This window comes from Meleagris gallopavo, chromosome 15 (genome assembly GCF_905368555.1).
Source record: "Meleagris gallopavo chromosome 15, MGAL_WU_HG_1.1, whole genome shotgun sequence".
In the NCBI taxonomy this organism is placed as follows: Eukaryota; Metazoa; Chordata; class Aves; order Galliformes; family Phasianidae; genus Meleagris; species Meleagris gallopavo.
Genome location: NC_139418.1, coordinates 1,207,906 through 1,226,878, shown reverse-complemented (window position 1 = coordinate 1,226,878; position 18,973 = coordinate 1,207,906). Strand labels below are relative to the sequence as shown.

Genomic DNA, 18,973 nt, shown 5'->3' with positions numbered 1-18,973 from the left:
CGCTCCTGCCCGCGGCCTCTCGCCGCCACACGCAGCGGTGGACGAAAGAAGAAAACACGCAAAGAAATCACGCAGCACAACGCAGCGTCTGTTTCCAAATATTCAACGGCACTGCACTTTTTATTAAACATTTCCACACGCGGCGCGGCAATCAGTTGTTCTGTTTGCATAACATATATTTCGGGGGGAACACGTAAGACAATGCTCAATCACAATCCCGTCAGAAAAATGATAATGAATCAAATGAAAATTCATGCAGTCGAAGACAAACTCTGAAGACCATATTCTAACTGCTGCTCTTCACGCTCATTGAGAAACCTCTGCAAGTCAGAATAAGAGACATTGCACCAAAATGAGGGCACTTTAGCACTTTTGTCACTGTTCCACTTGCACAGATGTGCTCCAAGATATTTCCTGGATTTGTCTTACAATCCATCCAAACACACTGAACATATTTTCTTTATCTGAGCAGACGGAGAATGCTGAGGTCCTCAACGCCTTCTTTACACCTGCCTTTAATAGGCAGATCAGTTATCCTCTGGGCACTTTACAGCCTGATCTGGAAGTCTTGCATGCTACGCAGAATACACCCCCAGTGATTCAGGCAGAGACAGTGAAAGAGCTCCTTCTCCATCTGGACTGTCACAAGACCATGGGGCCAGATGAGCTCCATCCTAAAGTGCTGAGGGAGCTGGTGGAAGTGACTGCCAAGCTGCTCTCTGCCATCTACCATCACTCCTGGTTATCCGGAGAGGCCCCAGAAGATGGAGGCTTGCTGATGTGACTCCCGTCTACAAGAAGGGCCTATACGAGGATCTGAGGAACTACAGGCCTGTCAGCCTGACCTCGGTACCAGGGAAAGTTATGGAGCAAATCATCTTGCGTGAGATCACACAGCACGTGAGTGGCATCTGGGGGATCAGGCCCAGCCAGCACAGGTACACGAAAGGCAGGTCATGCCTGAGCAACCTCATCTCCTTCTACGACTGGGTGACCAGATTGGTAGACAAGAGTAAGGTTGTTCGTGTAGTCTATCCAGACTTCAGCAAAGCCTATGCATGTTCTCTCACAGCATTCTTCTGGGGAAACTGGCTGCCGTGCCGTAGGTAAGGAACTGGCTAGACGGTTGATCACTGCCCATCAAGTACTAGTTAATGGAGCAAAGACCAGCTGGTGACCCATTAAAGGTGGCGTCCCCCAGGGATCCGTACAGGGGCCCATCTTGTTTAATATCCTTATTGATGACCTAGATGAGGGCATTGAGTGCACCCTCAGTAAGTTTGCAGAAGACACCAAGTTGGGACGTAGTGTAGATTTGCTTGAGATGTGGCAGATCATTCAGATGGATCTAGAAAAGCTGATGATGAATGGGATGAGGTTCAACAAGGCCAAGTGCTAGGTCCTGCACTTTGGCCACAATTACCGCATGCAGCACTATAGGCTTGGTGCTGAATGGCTGGATGACTGTGAAGAGAAAAGGAACCTGGGGGTGTTGGTTGATGCTTGGCTGAACATGAGCCAGCAGCGTGCCCAGATGGCCAAGAGGGCCAACAGCATCCTGGCCTGCATTAGAAATAGTGTGGCCAGCAGGAGCAGGGAGGTAATCATCCCCTGTATTCAGCAGTGGGGAGGCCGCATCTTGAGTACTGTATTCTGTTTTGGGCCCCTCACTACAAGAAAGACATTCAGGCCCTGGAACATGTCCAGAGAAGAGCAACAAAACTGGTGAGTTGTCTGGAGCATAAGTCTAACGAGGAGCGGCTGAGGGAGCCGGGATTGTTTAGTCTGGAGAAAAGGAGGCTCAGGGGAGACCTCATTGCACTCTACAACTTCCTGAAGGGAGGCTGTGATGAGGAGGGTTTTGGCCTCTTCTCCCAGGCAACAAACAGAACCCGAGGAAATGGCCACAAGTTGTACCAGAGGAGGCTTGGGTTAGACATAAGGAGGAACATTTTCTCTCAGAGAGTGGCCAGGCACTGGAGTGGCGGCCCAGGGAGGTGGTGGAGTCGCTGTCCCTGGCAGTGTTCAAGAGGTATCTGGATGAGGAGCTACGAGATCTGGTTTAGTAGTTTGTGGCAGCAATGGTGATAGGAGGACAGTTGGACCGAATGATCTTGCAGGTCCTTTCCAACCTTGTGATTCTATGATTCTATGATTCTATGGCTGACCATGTAGGTCTTTCACCAACTGACAGCCCCACATTTTTCTCCACAGCCTTGCTCTCAAGACACTCTGCCCAACTTGTATCTGTTCTAGGGATTGGCTTGAAGCAGATGTAGGTCCTCACACTTGTCTTGGTTGATCTTCATGAGGTTGGCATGGGACCACCTCTTCAGCCTGACCAGGTTCCTCTGGATGGCATCCCTTCCCTCTAGCATGTCAACTCCATCACTTAGCCGTGTGTCATCTGCAATACTGCTGAGCGTGCACTCAATTCCACTGGCCATGTCACCTCCAAAGATGTTAAATAACACCACTCCCAGCAGTGATTCCTGAGGACAGACACACATCAACCGTCTCCACCTGGACACTGCAATATTGTATACAACTCTCTGAGCGTGACCATCCAGCCAATTCCTTCAGCACCGACTGCTCTGTCCATCAAATCAATTTCTCTCCAACGTGCTGACCAGATGTCATGCAGAACCTTATCACAAGTCCACATAGATGATGTCAGTTGCTCTTCATTTATCCACTGATTCGGTAACTTCATCATAAAAGTCACCAAGGATGTCAGGCATGACTTGCCATGGGTGAAGCCATGTTGGTTAACACCAATCACATGCCCTGTTTCCAGGTGCCTCAGTAGGGCCTTCAGGATGATCTGCTCCATGATTTTGTCAGGCACAGAGATGAGACTGAGTGGCCTTCAAATCCCTGCACCTTCCGATTGCCCCTTCTTCAAAAGAGGCTTATATTTCCAATTTTCCAATCAGTGAGAACTTCACCAGACTGCCATGACCTTTCAAATATGATGGATAGAGGCTTGGCAACTTCGTCTGCCTCAGAACCCATGGATGGATCTCATTGGGTCCCACACACCTGCAGGTTCTTTACATGATCACCAATCTGATCTTCACTGACAGTAGGCAGATCTTCCTTCTCCCAGTTCTTACCTTTGCTTTCTGCAGCTTGGGCCACGCAGCTAGAGCCTTTGCTGGGGAAGACTTTCACAATCCCTATCTGACCACAGAGAAATATCTCACTTCACTGTCAACCTTTGCTCATATCGTTGCTTCTGGGCAGTATGTACACTTATCAATAATTGTTTTCAAGGAATAAGTTCCGGCAGAGTAACATTTAATCCAAAATTTGTGAGGAAGACATGGAGACATCAGTAAAAATTGCATCCACTGCCCAGGAACCAGCCTGATGTTTGGGCTTCCTTTTTGGCTTTATTATCAGCACAACATTCAGACTCAAGTCCACAAGTGGTGAATAAGCATAGCTATATCGGTGACTATGTTGCATTACAGCATTTTATAGCTGTGAATCTGCTCCAACAAAGAGTGCTGATGTGCACACTGTATCAGTTGAAGTTTCAACGGAAATAAATGGGAGGCATTACTTTCAGAGCAATGTATTGATATGCAGTATACACATTTCCTGTTTACACAGTGCAGCCCAGGTACGCCAGGAGGTTGCACACCCATGTGTTACGGTCTGGATCCGGACATCACAGAATTAACTACAACTCTCTGAGCGTGACCATCCAGCCAATTCCTTCAGCACAAACAGCTCTGTCCATCAAATCAGTTTCTCTCCAATGTGGTGACCAGATGTCATGCAGAACCTTATCAAACCTTTCACAAGTCCACGTAGATGATGTCAGTTGCTCTTCATTTATCCACTGATTCGGTAACTTCATCACAGAAGTCACCAGGTTTTTCAGGCATGTCTTGCCATGGGTGAAGCCTTGTTGGTTAACAGCAATCATCTCAACTGTTTTCCAGGTGCCTCAGAAGGGCCTTCAGGATGACCTGCTCCATGACCTCGGCAGGCACAGAGGTGAGACTGAGTGGCCTTCAGATCCCTGCATCTTCTGATTATCCCTTTTTGAAAATGGGGCTATGTTTCCAATTTTCCAATCAGTGAGAACGTCACCAGTCTGCCATGGCCTTTCAAATATGATGGATATCACCCATCTGATCTTCACTGACAGCAGGCAGATCTTCCTTCTCCCAGTTCTTACCTTTGCTTTCTGCACCTTGGGCCATGCAGCCTAGAGCCCTGGCTGGGGAAGACTTTCACAATCCCTATCTTACCACAGAGAAATTTCTCTCACTTCACACTCAACATTTGCTCATGTCTTTGCTTCTTGGTTGTATGTACAATTCTGAATATCATTTTTCAAAGATGAAATACTGGTAGAGTAACATTTCATCAAAAATCTCTAATGAAGACATTGAGACATCAGTAAGAATTGCATCCACTCCCACCATACCAGCCTGATGCATTGGTTTTATCACGAAAACATCACACTTATTTCCTCGTTTTGTTTGACATTCTTAAAAAGATTTAAGAACGATATCATAAATGTAAATATTTTTTAACTTACATAATAACAAGATTGTATATTCCATGAGGGTTGCTCTGAAAGTTATGCCTCACAATTTATTGTGGTGGACCATGATATCCAAGGCAGACTTTGGTGGAATGACAGCAGAGGTTGAACCTTTCCACCGGTATCCCATTACCTTCTGATACTGTTTGGCAGATGGCAGCAGAGGGGCAGTCTGACAAAATGCCATCTGACATAGAAGAATGGGAGAAGCAACATTTCTCAGGGAAGAACTCCATGCAGAAAAAATTCCAACCACGGACACTGAGCAACACTTGCTGAATGCTTATGGAGACCAGACAATTTAGTTGAGCACCTGAAGGTGGTGGGTGATGTGTTCTAGCAGTAGCAACAGAGGGTCACTTCCACTGCTGCAGATTATTATGAGCGCAACATTCAGGCTTTAGTTCACCACACGTGGATACACTGGGCTATATTGGTGACCATGTTGTAAAGCAGTGTTTTGTAGCTGCCAACCTGCACCATCCAACAGTGTTATTCTGCTAATTGTATCAGTTGAAGTTTCCAAGGAAAAAACAGGAGACATTACTTTCAGAGCAATGTACCAATATGCAGCCTCCACATTTCCGATTTACACACTGCAGCCCAGGGAAGCCAGAAGGTTGCACACCCATGTGTTACCGTGTGTCCCAACACCACCACTGCAGCTGTATTGCTGCCTGCTGCACTCAGCAATGACCCAGTTGAACAGCTGAGCTGCAGGCAAATGCATCAGAGCAGCTGGATAAGAGCACAGCTGCATGGAGAGACATCGTGACCAGGAGGCAAAGCACACAGCATACACAGGGAGAAGCACAACTCTGCAAAGCAAGAATGCAATGCCTGCACCTCTTGGAACACGAGAATGCAATGCCTGCACCTCTTGGAACTCTTAAGCCAGTAGAGGGAACACGAGGCATTCTAGACAAATACAAACAACCAAGCCCTCACAACCTCTCTTAGACACAAAGATGCTGCCCAGGAGGCTTCCAGTGGATCGTCAGCCACGCCAGTTCTGCCCCAGGTCTATCTGCTCTTGCTCCATCTCAAGTTAGAATGACCGAAACATTCATACAAAAGCACTTCAACACAAAAAGAATCTTTCACTGCAAAGGATAGCAGTACACACCGATGGCATTCAACATGAACCAAAATAAGAGACATAGGATCAAGAAGGTTGCATCACGGGGAATTTAAACAAAAAACTTCCTTACCCTCTTCATGATGTCCATTAACGTCAGAGAATGCAGCCCATGTGCACAAAGCAAAGCTGCAACTCCCTGTGCATCGAGTGGACGTGGCTGGAGGATTAAAGATAGCAGGACAAACGTATTTCCAGGCTGGAGCATTGGCAGGTCCCACTCTCCTCACTCAGTGGCGTGCCTGGAAAGGCTTGGATGGAAGCCCTCATCTGCTAAAGGAAGCCAACCATGGAACTGATGAACTCTGCTCGCTTAACAGGTGGCACAAAATCCAGCCTCACATCCTGCACGGTCTGTCCTCATCCAGCTGACACACGGGCTGGCAGCATAAGCACAGGTGTGTGGACGTCTTGAAAGACAGGGAATTTCTGTTGTGGCAAGAGCTAGAAGGCTGAGGGACTGAAATCTACGTGAGATTCTGAAAGCACACTCTCAGTTTCCCTACTAATATCCACAGCTTCCGATTACAGCTATGTTCTTGTGAAACGGGATGTAAATTACAAATGCAGATCTAAACAAGCAGACGTGGAGTTAACTATCAGATTACATGAGCTGCTATAAACAAGCCATGATGCTGCCTGAAGTGCAGAGCCAGTGCTAATTAAAAGCCGTTAAAGTGTCCCACAGACTGCATCCCGGGGCTCTCGACATCAGCATCCCCCGCGGCGACAGGGACGGCAGGGAAATGCTCAGCGTCGTCGCCAGCCACCGCCGTGCTGCAGTGCTGCGCTGGCAGGCTGGGCAGGACGGGTTTGAGGAACTTGAACTCGCTGTTGCCCGAGCCCGTGGTGAGGCTGAGCTCGTAGCAATAGGCGTGGGGCAGGGTCCCGGCAGCGGCGCCATCAGCCACATAGCTCTGCACGCCGCTGGGGCCGTAAAGCACGTGCCCGCTACTCGGCTCCTTGCTCTTGCACGCCTTGCAAGCCGCAAAGGCCGCCGCCGACACCAAGAAGAGGAGCGACACCAAGACCAAGGCGGCGATTAAAGAGGCCGTGAGGGCGCCGTCCTCCTCGTGTGCGGCGGGGCTCTGCTGCGGCAGCTGAGCGTCCCAGGAGCCGTGCAGGAGGAGCACGCTGAGCGCTGCGGTGGCCGACAGCGGCGGCCGCCCGTTGTCCCGCACCAGCACGACGAGCTTCTGCTTCGCGGCGTCCCTCTCCGTCGGCGGCCTCCTCAGCCGCACCTCCCCGCTTTGGGCACCCACGGCAAACAGCCCCGGCTCCGTGGCCCTCAGCAGCCGGTACGAAAGCCACGAGTTCTGACCCGAGTCGGCGTCCACGGCCACCACTTTGCTCACCAGGTCCCCCGCTTCGGCCCACGCGGGCACCGGCTCGCTCCAAGGAGGGCTGCCGTCCTGCGCGCTGGGGTGCAGCACCAGCGGCGCGTTGTCGTTCTCGTCCACCACCAGCAGGCGGACGCCCACGGTGCTGCTGAGGGGAGGCGAGCCCGCGTCCGCAGCGCTCACCACCACCTCCAGCTGCCTCAGCTGCTCGTAGTCCAGCGGCCGCAGCACGAACACGGCTCCGCTCTCGGAGTTCACGGACACGCACGAGCACGGCTCTCGTTCTGGGGGATGGGCCGGCACCAGGGAATAGCTCACCTTGCCGTTGGCTCCCGCGTCCGCGTCCGTTGCCTTCACGGCCCCGACGAGCAGCGCGGGGACGTTGTTCTCGTGCACGTACATGGTGTACGACGTCTGGTTGAAGACGGGCGCGTTGTCATTCACGTCGGAGATGTCCACGGTGAACGTGCGGCTGCTGCTCAGACGAGGAGACCCTGCATCTGCTGCCGTGACGATTACACTGTAACGTGCTGTTTTCTCCCGGTCCAACGCGCTCACGGTCACCAGCTCGTAGTAGTTCTTAAAGGCTGGCCGGAGGGAGAAGGGCAGCTGTTCTTCGAGGGCACAGCTGATCTCCCCATTCACACCGGAATCCTGATCCCTGACATCAAAGAGTGCGACCACAGTGCCAGGTGCTGCATTCTCAGGGATTGGGCTGTTGAAGGAACTGACCACGATCTCTGGTGCATTGTCATTCACATCCATCACCTCCACCACTACCTTGCACATGGCTGAAAGGCCCCCTCCGTCCACTGCCCTCAAACTGAGTTCATATTTCTGTGCATTTTCAAAATCCAGAGGCTTTTCATGACTCGAATTTCACCACTCTTGGGGTCAATAACGAATGATGTGTGTCTCTGGCCTGATTGTGTAATTTCATATGTAATGTCACCATTTATTGCCACATCTGCATCATTAGCCACCACTCTGAGAACCACTGAACCCTCGGGGCATTTTCCAAGATCCATGCAATGAACACTTTCTGTGTGAAGATGGGAGCATTGTCATTTACATCCAGAACTATGATGTGGATTTGAGTGGTTCCAGTCGTGGGTGGAGAGCCACCATCAGACACAACGAGAGTGAAATCTACTTCTGGCTGCCCTTCTCTATCCAGAGGCTTTTGCAAAACAAGGTCGACAGCATCATCACTCTCACTTTGAGTCTGATAGGAAACAGTGAAGAACTCGTTCTCAGGAAGGATGCTGTAAGCCTGGATGTCATTGCTGCCTACGTCCGGGTCCTGAGCAGCCTCCACAGGGAAACGGGAGCCCGGGTCGCTGGTTTCCAGAATCTTAAAAGTCACCCGTTCGTCTGGGAAGACCGGCGAGTGGTCATTGATGTCCTCCACGGACACCTCAATGGGAAAGAACTGCAGCGGGTCGGCGAGCAGCAGCTCGAAGGCGAGCGTGCAGGTGCGGGAGCGTCCGCACATCTCCTCCCGATCGAGCCGCTCGGCGACAACGAGGCGGCCGCTGCCGCGCTCTAAGCGAAAGTGCTGCCGGCCGGCCGGCGAGGCGATGCGCGCCCGGCGAGCCGACAGCTGCGCCGGGGCCAGCCCCGCGTCCTCCGCCACGTCGCCCACCGGCGAGCCGCTCTCGCCCTCCTCGGCCACGGAGTAGCGGATGGGCTCGCAGCGAACGCGCGGCACGCCCAGCAAAGCCCACAGACACAGCACTTGCCTCGCAGCCGCCATGGCGGGGCGGCGGACACCCTCCGGCCGGCCGGGAAGCGCGCTCCTCCGCGGGAAGCGGCGCCCGGCAGCAGCGCGCCGGGACGGACGGGCGGCCTCCCTCCCCGCTCGTCTCCCTCGCTGCCTCTCGCCGACTGCGGACGGAGACCGGAGACCGGAGCCCGGAGCCCGGGCCCGGCGGCGTCTCACACGCACCTCACGGCAGCACGGACAACAGCTCGCCGCCGCTCTCCTCCCGCCTGCGCCGCCGCTCTCCGCCGCCTCCTCCCGCCTGCGCTGCGCTGCGCTGCCTTGCGCTGGGCTCGGCCTCTCCCCGCCCGCAGCCGCTCGGCGCCGCCTTGGCCAGGAGCACCACCCTGCGGCCCGCGCCGGGACTGCTCCGGGCACGGGACGCGCTCCTGCCCGCGGCCTCTCGCCGCCACACGCACCCGGGACGCACGCGCTCACGCCCCGCTGCCGCCCGCTCACAAACGCCGCCGCCACGGGCAGCGCCCACAGCGAGCGCTCACGCTCCTGCCCAGACGCCGCCTCGGATAACGCACCGAAGCTGCAGCGCCCGGCACTTCCCCGCCTCCTCGCCCGCACCGACAGCCCACAGCCCGACCCACCCAAATCCGCGCACCCGCTAAAATCGGCCCCAAACGCAACCACAGCCACTGTAGGAAGCACAGAGGCAAGGACAGGGGGATGAGAAGATCTTCTAAATACTTCTTCTCTTGCAAGCATCGAACACTAAAAAAGCCCCCACCTGTTTGGAAAACTCTGCTTCTTCTCTGCTGATCTTTCCCCTAAAAATAATCCACCGCTACAAAGTTTGTCAGAACAACACCATCCATTTTATTACAGAAATGGCACCAAGTCCCTTCTCATAACACTTCAACAGGCAATGAATGCCATCCTGGTTCACAACATTACACTTTATAGTTCAACATAACACAGGGTCAGCATATTCTGAATATCTTGTGCCAAAGCATCTTCTTTCTAACATTCCCTTACTCTCTGTGGGGTGGCAGTACACGTTAAGGAATGGGTATGTCAATAGGAACACACAGTGCAAACAGGAAAGTAGAAAAAAAGAAAAAGTAATTGTATGCATTTTTTCATACATCTGCTGAACACAGAGCTCTGAACAGCAAAGAATGCAGTGCTTTCAAGTATGAAAAAGGAACTTTGGAAATAGGTTTCAGGACTGCAAAAAGGATTCATGAATTTATGTCTAAAATATTATTTCCTGTTCATATTAATGTATTAGCAGTTAATTCTCAAATTGAATGTACAGAGTTGCAACCAGATATTCAACACAAAAATATGACTACATCTCTTTACCAGACTTCATAAATCCTGGAATGGTTTCGGTTGGAAGGGAACTTCAAGATCCCCTAGTTGCAACTCTACTGCTATAGGCAGGGACACCTTGCCCCAGATCAGGTTGCTCACAGCCCCATCCAGCCTGGCCTTGGATGCTTCCATGGTGGGACATCCACAGCATCTCTGGTAACTCCTGCCAGTGTCTCACCACCCTCACAGGAAAGAATTTCTTCCTAATCTTAGTCTAAATCTACCCTCTTCCACATTAAGGCTATTTCCCCTCATCCTGTCACTACATGTCCATATCAAAGTCTCATCGCAGCATTCCTGTGACCCCTTCAGGTACTTTAAGGCTGCTATAAGGTCCCAAGGGCCTTCTCTTCTCCAGGCTGAAGAGCCCCAGCTCTCTCAGCCTGTCCTCGTAGGGGACCTGCTCCAGCCCTCTCATCATCTTCGTGGCCCTCCTCCAGACCTGCTCCAACAGCTCCATGGCCTTCTTGTGTAGCAGGCATCAGAACTGCACACAGTACTCCATGTGGGGTCTAAAGAGAGCCAAGTAGAGGGGTAGAATCACCACTCTCAACATGCTGGACATGCTTCTGTTGATGCAGCCTAGGAAAGCTTTGGCCTTCTGGGCTGCAGAGCACATTGTCTCGCATGTAGAGACTTTCATCAAGCAACACCCCCAAATCCTTCTCCTCAGGGCTGCTCTCAAGCCGTTCTCTGCCCACCCTGGATTTGAGCTAGGGATTGCCCTGACCCAGGTGCACATCTTCTCTCTTGTCTTGCTTGAACTTCATGAGCTTGGCATGGGCCCACCTCTCAAACCTGACCGGGTCCTGCTAGATGGCATCTCTACCCTCTAGCATGTCAGCTGCACCACCCAGCTTGGAGAAATCTGCAGACTTTCTGAGGGTGCACTCAATCTTCTTGTCCATGTCCATCACCTACAAATACGTTAAACAGAAATGGTCCCAGCACTGACCCTTGAGGGATAAAATCCATGCCCAGCCTCCACTTGGATATTGTGGTGATGACTGCAACACTCTGAGTGCAACCACACAGCCAATTCTTTAACCAGAAATCAAAATCCATCCATCAAATCCACTTTTTCTTCAATTTAGTGGTCACGATGTCACACATGACGATATCAAATCATCTCTTAAGTACAAGCAGATGACGTCAGTTGCTCTTCATTTATCCACAGGTATCAGTACTTTGTCATAACGGACCACCAGGTTTGCCATGCATGACTTGCCCTTGGTGAAGCCATGTTGGTTAACACCAATCACCTCCCCTGTTTCCCATGTGCCTCAGTAGGGCCTTCCGGAAGATCAGTCCCATGATCTTGGCAGGCACAGAGATGAGACTGAGTGGCCTTCAGATTCCTGCATCTTCTGATTGTCCCTTCTTCAAAATGGCGGTTATGATTCCAATTCTCCAATCAGTGGGAACTTGACCAGACTGCCATGGCCTTTCAAATATGATGGATAGAGAGTTGGCAACTTCATCTACCTCAGAACCCATGGATGGATCTCAATGGGTCCCATGCACTTGAGCACTTGCAGGTTCTTTACATGATCACCAATCTGATCTTCACTGACAGCAGGCAGATCTTCCTTCTCCCAGTTCTTACCTTTGCTTTCTGCAGCTTGGGCCACGCAGCTAGAGCCCTGGCTGGGGAAGACTTTTACAATCCCTATCTTACCACAGAGAAATATCTCTCAATTCACCATCACCATTGACATATCATTGCTTCTGGGCAGTTATGTACACTTATCAACAACTGTTTTCAAAGAAGAAGTTCAGGCAGAGTAACATTTAATCCAAAATTTCTGATGAAGACATTGAGAACTCAGTAAGAATTGAATCCACTACTGCCAAACCAGTCTGATGCATTGCTGTCACCCAAAAAAGGTCAAATATCCCACTGGTTTCATGTTTTTGTTCCTCCCTTTTTAGATGTTTTACAAAAAAATACTAATAGTTTGGATGTTTTATTTCCTACATAACAACAATTCCGCATATTCTACCAGGGCTGCTATGAAAGTAATGCCTCCCAATTTATTGCATTGGCCCAAGTTGACCAAGGCCGATGCTGGCGGTATGGCAGCAGAGGCTGAGTGTCCCACCAATATGCCATTGTGTTTTGGTACCAAGTGATGGCTGGCAGTGGAGGGGCAGTCTGACAAAACGGCATCAGACATGTGAATGCATATGTAGTATCGATGTATCACTGAATTCCACCCTACAGAAACAATTGCACCCGCTGACATTCATCAAGGCTGGCTGAATATTTATGGAGACCAAACAGTGGATGTGAGCACCATGAGGTGTTGCATGATGTATTTCAGCAGTGCCAAGAGAGAGTCACCTCCTCTGTTGTACATTAATATGAGCGCAACATGCAGGCTCCCATTCAGCGCCAGTGAAAACACAGAGCCTTTCCTGTGGCCTCTTCATGTGCAGGAAGGCCGTTATAAGATCCCCTCAGAGCATTTCTCTTCTCCAGGCTGAAGAGCCCCAGCTCTCTCAGCCTGTCCTCGTAGGGGACCTGCTCCAGCCCTCTCATCATCTTCGTGGCCCTCCTCCCAGACCTGCTCCAACAGCTCCATGGCCTTCTTGTGTAGCAGGCATCAGAACTGCACACAGTACTCCATGTGGGGTCTAAAGAGAGCCAAGTAGAGGGGCAAAATCACCACTCTCAACAGGCTGGACATGCTTCTCTTGAATGCAGCCTAGGAAAGCTTTGGCCTTCTGGGCTGCAGAGCACATTGTCTCGCACGTAGAGACTTTCATCAAGCAACACCTCAAAGTCCTTTTCCTCAGGGCTGCTCTCAAGCCGTTCTCTGCCCACCCTGGATTTGAGCTAGGGATTGCCTTGACCCAGGTGCACAACTTCTTTCTTGTCTTTCTTCAACTTCACAAGGTAGGCATGGGCTCACTTCCCAAGCCTGATCTGGGCCCTCTGGATGGCATCCCTTCCCTCTAGCAGGCCAACTGCACCACCCAGCTTGGTACCATCTGCAAACTTGCTTAGGGTGCACACAATCACAGAATCATGGAATGGCTTAGCTTGGAAGGAACCTCAACGATCATTGAGTTCCAACCACCTTGACGCAGTCAGGGTCCTGTCCATGTCACCCACAATGATGTCAAATGGCACTGGCCCCTGAGAAATGCCACTCTTCACAGAACTGCACTTGGGCACTGAGCCATTGATCACAGTTCGCTGAGCGCATACGCGCAGCCAATTCCTCATGGAGTGAGAGATCCATCCATCAAATTCACTTCTCTCCAAATTGGCAATCATGATGGTATGTGGGACTGTGACCAATCCTTTGGATAAGTCCAGGTAGGTGACATCAGTTTCTCTCCATTTATGCACAGACGCTGTAACTTCATCATACAAGGCCGCCAGGTTGCCATGCATGACTTGCCCCTGGTGAAGCCATGTTGGATACCACCAATTGCCTCCTCTTTTTCCAGGTGCCTCAGTGGAGCCTTCAGGAAGATCAGTCCCATGATCTTGGCAGGCACAGAGATGAGACTGAGTGGCCTTCAGATCCCTGCATCTTCTGATTGTCCCTTCTTCAAAATAGGCTTATGTTTCCAATTTACCAATCAAAGAAAAATTCACCAGACTGCCATCACTTTTCAAATATCATGGATAGAGGCTTTGCAACTTCGTTTGCCTCAGAACCCATGTATGTATCTCATTGGGTCCCACACATTTGTGAATAACGGTTTTAAATTATAAACCATTGAAAGAGTAAAATTTCATCAAAAAACTCTAATGAAGACGTTGTGACTGCACTAACAATTGCATCCACTCCCAACAAACCAGCCTGATGCATTAGTGCCACCAAAAAAACGTCAAACTTATTTCATGGTTTTGTTCCTCATTCTTTTTAAGTCATAAGAAAAAAATAAGAGCTGTAAATGTTTTGTTCCTTTCATAATAACAATATTGTACATTCTATGAGGGCTGCTCTGAAAGTAATGCCTCCCATTCTACTGTGGTGGCCCAAGATGTCCGAGGTGGATGTTGGAGGTATGGCAGCAGAGATGGAAATTTCCCACCAATATCCCATTACCTTTTGATACAGTATGACAGATGGCTGCAGAGGGGCAGTCTGATAAACTGGCATCTGACATGGAAGAATGGGAGAGGCATCATTTCTCAGGGACTTATTCCATGCAGAAACAATTGCAGCCACTGAGATTCACCAACGCTTGCTGAAGCTTTATGGAGAACAGACTGTAGAGGTGAGTACGTGAAGGTGGTGGGTGATGTGTTTAAATATCATCAACACGGGGTCACCTCTGCTGCTGCAGATTATTATGAGCACAACATGCAGGCTCAAGTCCACAGCTGGTGAATAAGCATTGCTATGTCAGTGACCATGTTTAAAAATAGCATTTTCCAGCTGTGAATCTGCACCTTCCAGCAGTGTTACAGTGTGTCTTCTGTCATTTGATATTACCATGGAAAAAACAGGAGGCATTACTTTCAGAGCAATGTATCTATATGCAGCCTGCACATTTCCTATTCACTCAGTGCAGCCCAGGGAAGCCAGAAGGTTGCACACCCATGTGTTACCGTGTGTCCCAACACCACCACTGCAGCTGTATTGCTGCCTGCTGCACTCAGCAATGACCCAGTTGAACAGCTGAGCCGCAGGAGAATGCATCAGAGCGGCTGGATAAGAGCACAGCTGCATGGAGAGACATCGTGACCAGGAGGCAAAGCACACAGCATACACAGGGAGAAGCACAACTCTGCAAAGCAAGAATGCAATGCCTGCACCTCTTGGAACACAAGAATGCAATGCCTTCACCTCTTGGAAATCTTAAGCCAGTAGAGGGAACACGAGGCATTCTAGACAAATACAAACAACCAAGCCCTCACAACCTCTCTTAGACACTCAGATGCTGCCCAGGAGGCTTCCAGTGGATCGTCAGCCATGCCAGTTCTGCCCCAGGTCTATCTGCTCTTGCTCCATCTCAAGTTAGAATGACCGAAACATTCATACAAAAGCACTTCAACACAAAAAGAATCTTTCACTGCAAAGGATAGCAGTACACACCGATGGCATTCAACATGAACCAAAATAAGAGACATAGAATCAAGAAGGTTGCATCATGGGGAAATAAACCAAAAAACTTTCTTACCCTCTTCATGATGTCCATTAACGTCAGAGAATGCAGCCCATGTGCACAAAGCAAAGCTGCAACTCCCTGTGCATCGAGTGGACGTGGCTGGAGGATTAAAGATAGCAGGACAAACGTATTTCCAGGCTGGAGCATTGGCAGGTCCCACTCTCCTCACTCAGTGGCGTGCCTGGAAAGGCTTGGATGGAAGCCCTCATCTGCTAAAGGAAGCCAACCATGGAACTGATGAACTCTGCTCGCTTAACAGGTGGCACAAAATCCAGCCTCACATCCTGCACGGTCTGTCCTCATCCAGCTGACACACGGGCTGGCAGCATAAGCACAGGTGTGTGGACGTCTTGAAAGACAGGGAATTTCTGTTGTGGCAAGAGCTAGAAGGCTGAGGGACTGAAATCTACGTGAGATTCTGAAAGCACACTCTCAGTTTCCCTACTAATATCCACAGCTTCCGATTACAGCTACGTTCTTGTGATACGGGATGTAAACTACAAAAGCAGATCTAAACAAGCAGACGTGGAGTTAACTATCAGATTACATGAGCTGCTATAAACAAGCCATGATGCTGCCTGAAGCGCAGAGCCAGTGCTAATTAAAAGCCGTTAAAGTGTCCCACAGACTGCATCCCGGGGCTCTCGACATCAGCATCCCCCGCGGCGACAGGGACGGCAGGGAAATGCTCAGCGTCGTCGCCAGCCACCGCCGTGCTGCAGTGCTGCGCTGGCAGGCTGGGCAGGACGGGCTTGAGGAACTTGAACTCGCTGTTGCCCGAGCCCGTGGTGAGGCTGAGCTCGTAGCAATAGGCGTGGGGCAGGGTCCCGGCAGCGGCGCCATCAGCCACATAGCTCTGCACGCCGCTGGGGCCGTAAAGCACGTGCCCGCTACTCGGCTCCTTGCTCTTGCACGCCTTGCAAGCCGCAAAGGCCGCCGCCGACACCAAGAAGAGGAGCGACACCAAGACCAAGGCGGCGATTAAAGAGGCCGTGAGGGCGCCGTCCTCCTCGTGTGCGGCGGGGCTCTGCTGCGGCAGCTGAGCGTCCCAGGAGCCGTGCAGGAGGAGCACGCTGAGCGCTGCGGTGGCCGACAGCGGCGGCCGCCCGTTGTCCCGCACCAGCACGACGAGCTTCTGCTTCGCGGCGTCCCTCTCCGTCGGCGGCCTCCTCAGCCGCACCTCCCCGCTTTGGGCACCCACGGCAAACAGCCCCGGCTCCGTGGCCCTCAGCAGCCGGTACGAAAGCCACGAGTTCTGACCCGAGTCGGCGTCCACGGCCACCACTTTGCTCACCAGGTCCCCCGCTTCGGCCCACGCGGGCACCGGCTCGCTCCAAGGAGGGCTGCCGTCCTGCGCGCTGGGGTGCAGCACCAGCGGCGCGTTGTCGTTCTCGTCCACCACCAGCAGGCGGACGCCCACGGTGCTGCTGAGGGGAGGCGAGCCCGCGTCCGCAGCGCTCACCACCACCTCCAGCTGCCTCAGCTGCTCGTAGTCCAGCGGCCGCAGCACGAACACGGCTCCGCTCTCGGAGTTCACGGACACGCACGAGCACGGCTCTCGTTCTGGGGGATGGGCCGGCACCAGGGAATAGCTCACCTTGCCGTTGGCTCCCGCGTCCGCGTCCGTTGCCTTCACGGCCCCGACGAGCAGCGCGGGGACGTTGTTCTCGTGCACGTACATGGTGTACGACGTCTGGTTGAAGACGGGCGCGTTGTCATTCACGTCGGAGATGTCCACGGTGAACGTGCGGCTGCTGCTCAGACGAGGAGACCCTGCATCTGCTGCCGTGACGATTACACTGTAACGTGCTGTTTTCTCCCGGTCCAACGCGCTCACGGTCACCAGCTCGTAGTAGTTCTTAAAGGCTGGCCGGAGGGAGAAGGGCAGCTGTTCTTCGAGGGCACAGCTGATCTCCCCATTCACACCGGAATCCTGATCCCTGACATCAAAGAGTGCGACCACAGTGCCAGGTGCTGCATTCTCAGGGATTGGGCTGTTGAAGGAACTGACCACGATCTCTGGTGCATTGTCGTTCATATCCATCACTTCGATTAATACATGGCAGAGTGCCCAGAGTCCTCCACTGTCTGTAGCCTGTACGCTGAGCTCGTGTTTCTGTGCAACCTCGAAATCAAGATGTTCTTTTACTCGAATTTCTCCATTCTTTCTATTTATTGTAAACGATGGCTGGCTCTGGCCCACAGTTTGGATAAATTGATAGGAAATGTCACCATTAATCCCCACATCTGCATCCATGGCCAACACACGGAGAACTAAGGAGCCCTCAGGTGCATTTTCCACAACTTGACCATTATATGTATCCTGGGTGAAATTGGGTTTATTGTCATTTATATCCAGAACTATGATGTGGACTTGGGCAGTTCCAGTCCTGGGTGGAGAGCCACCATCAGCAGCAATTAGAGTGAAATCCAACTCTGGCATCTCCTCTCTGTCCAGAGGCTGTTGCAAAACGAGCTCTACATTCATATTTCCCTCGTGCCTCCTTTGAGTGAAGACACGGAAATAGTCATTCACAGGAACGATGCTGTAAGCCTGGATGTCATTGCTGCCAATGTCCAGGTCCTGAGCTGCTGCCACAGGGAAACGGGAGCCAGCTTCTGTAAATTCCGGGATCTCAAAAGTCACTTGTTCTTCCGGGAAGACCGGCGAGTGGTCATTGATGTCCTCCACGGACACCTCAATGGGAAAGAACTGCAGCGGGTCGGCGAGCAGCAGCTCGAAGGCGAGCGTGCAGGTGCGGGAGCGTCCGCACATCTCCTCCCGATCGAGCCGCTCGGCGACAACGAGGCGGCCGCTGCCGCGCTCTAAGCGAAAGTGCTGCCGGCCGGCCGGCGAGGCGATGCGCGCCCGGCGAGCCGACAGCTGCGCCGGGGCCAGCCCCGCGTCCTCCGCCACGTCGCCCACCGGCGAGCCGCTCTCGCCCTCCTCGGCCACGGAGTAGCGGATGGGCTCGCAGCGAACGCGCGGCACGCCCAGCAAAGCCCACAGACACAGCACTTGCCTCGCAGCCGCCATGGCGGGGCGGCGGACACCCTCCGGCCGGCCGGGAAGCGCGCTCCTCCGCGGGAAGCGGCGCCCGGCAGCAGCGCGCCGGGACGGACGGGCGGCCTCGCTCCCCGCTCGTCTCCCTCGCTGCCTCTCGCCGACTGCGGACGGAGACCGGAGCCCGGAGCCCGGGCCCGGCGGCGTCTCACACGCACCTCACGGCAGCACGGACAACAGCTCGCCGCCGCTCTCCGCCGCCGCTCTCCGCCGCCTCCTCCCGCCTGCGCTGCGCTGCGCTGCCTTGCGCTGGGCTCGGCCTCTCCCCGCCCGCAGCCGCTCGGCGCCGCCTTGGCCAGGAGCACCACCCTGCGGCCCGCGCCGGGACTGCTCCGGGCACGGGACGCGCTCCTGCCCGCGGCCTCTCGCCGCCACACGCACCCGGGACGCACGCGCTCACGCCCCGCTGCCGCCCGCTCACAAACGCCGCCGCCACGGGCAGCGCCCACAGCGAGCGCTCACGCTCCTGCCCAGACGCCGCCTCGGATAACGCACCGAAGCTGCAGCGCCCGGCACTTCCCCGCCTCCTCGCCCGCACCGACAGCCCACAGCCCGACCCACCCAAATCCGCGCACCCGCTAAAATCGGCCCCAAACGCAACCACAGCCACTGTAGGAAGCACAGAGGCAAGGACAGGGGGATG

At 52.8% G+C, this 18,973-nt stretch overlaps 1 protein-coding gene and 1 pseudogene across 2 annotated transcripts; both read right to left on the bottom strand.

Annotated features, from left to right (window-relative positions):
• Window positions 1–87: 87 nt before the first annotated feature.
• LOC146543299 (protocadherin beta-4-like) lies at window positions 88–13,714 on the bottom strand (annotated as a pseudogene). Its single transcript, XR_014886551.1, has 2 exons — window positions 5,442–13,714; window positions 88–5,410 (listed from the first exon to the last, which is right to left on the bottom strand). The product of XR_014886551.1 is annotated as a protocadherin beta-4-like (transcript).
• Window positions 13,715–14,292: 578 nt separating this feature from the next.
• Window positions 14,293–18,965, bottom strand: LOC100550010 (protocadherin beta-4-like). Its single transcript, XM_085236985.1, has one exon. It carries the CDS (start codon window positions 18,301–18,303, stop codon window positions 15,868–15,870), a length of 2,436 nt encoding a protein of 811 aa, XP_085093111.1. The 5' UTR covers window positions 18,304–18,965; the 3' UTR covers window positions 14,293–15,867.
• Window positions 18,966–18,973: the final 8 nt, after the last annotated feature.

Coding starts and splice junctions, on each gene's coding strand:
- LOC100550010 (XM_085236985.1), bottom strand. CDS start 18,303: ATGGCGGCTGCGAGGCAAGTGCTGTGTCTGTGGGCTTTGCTGGGCGTG.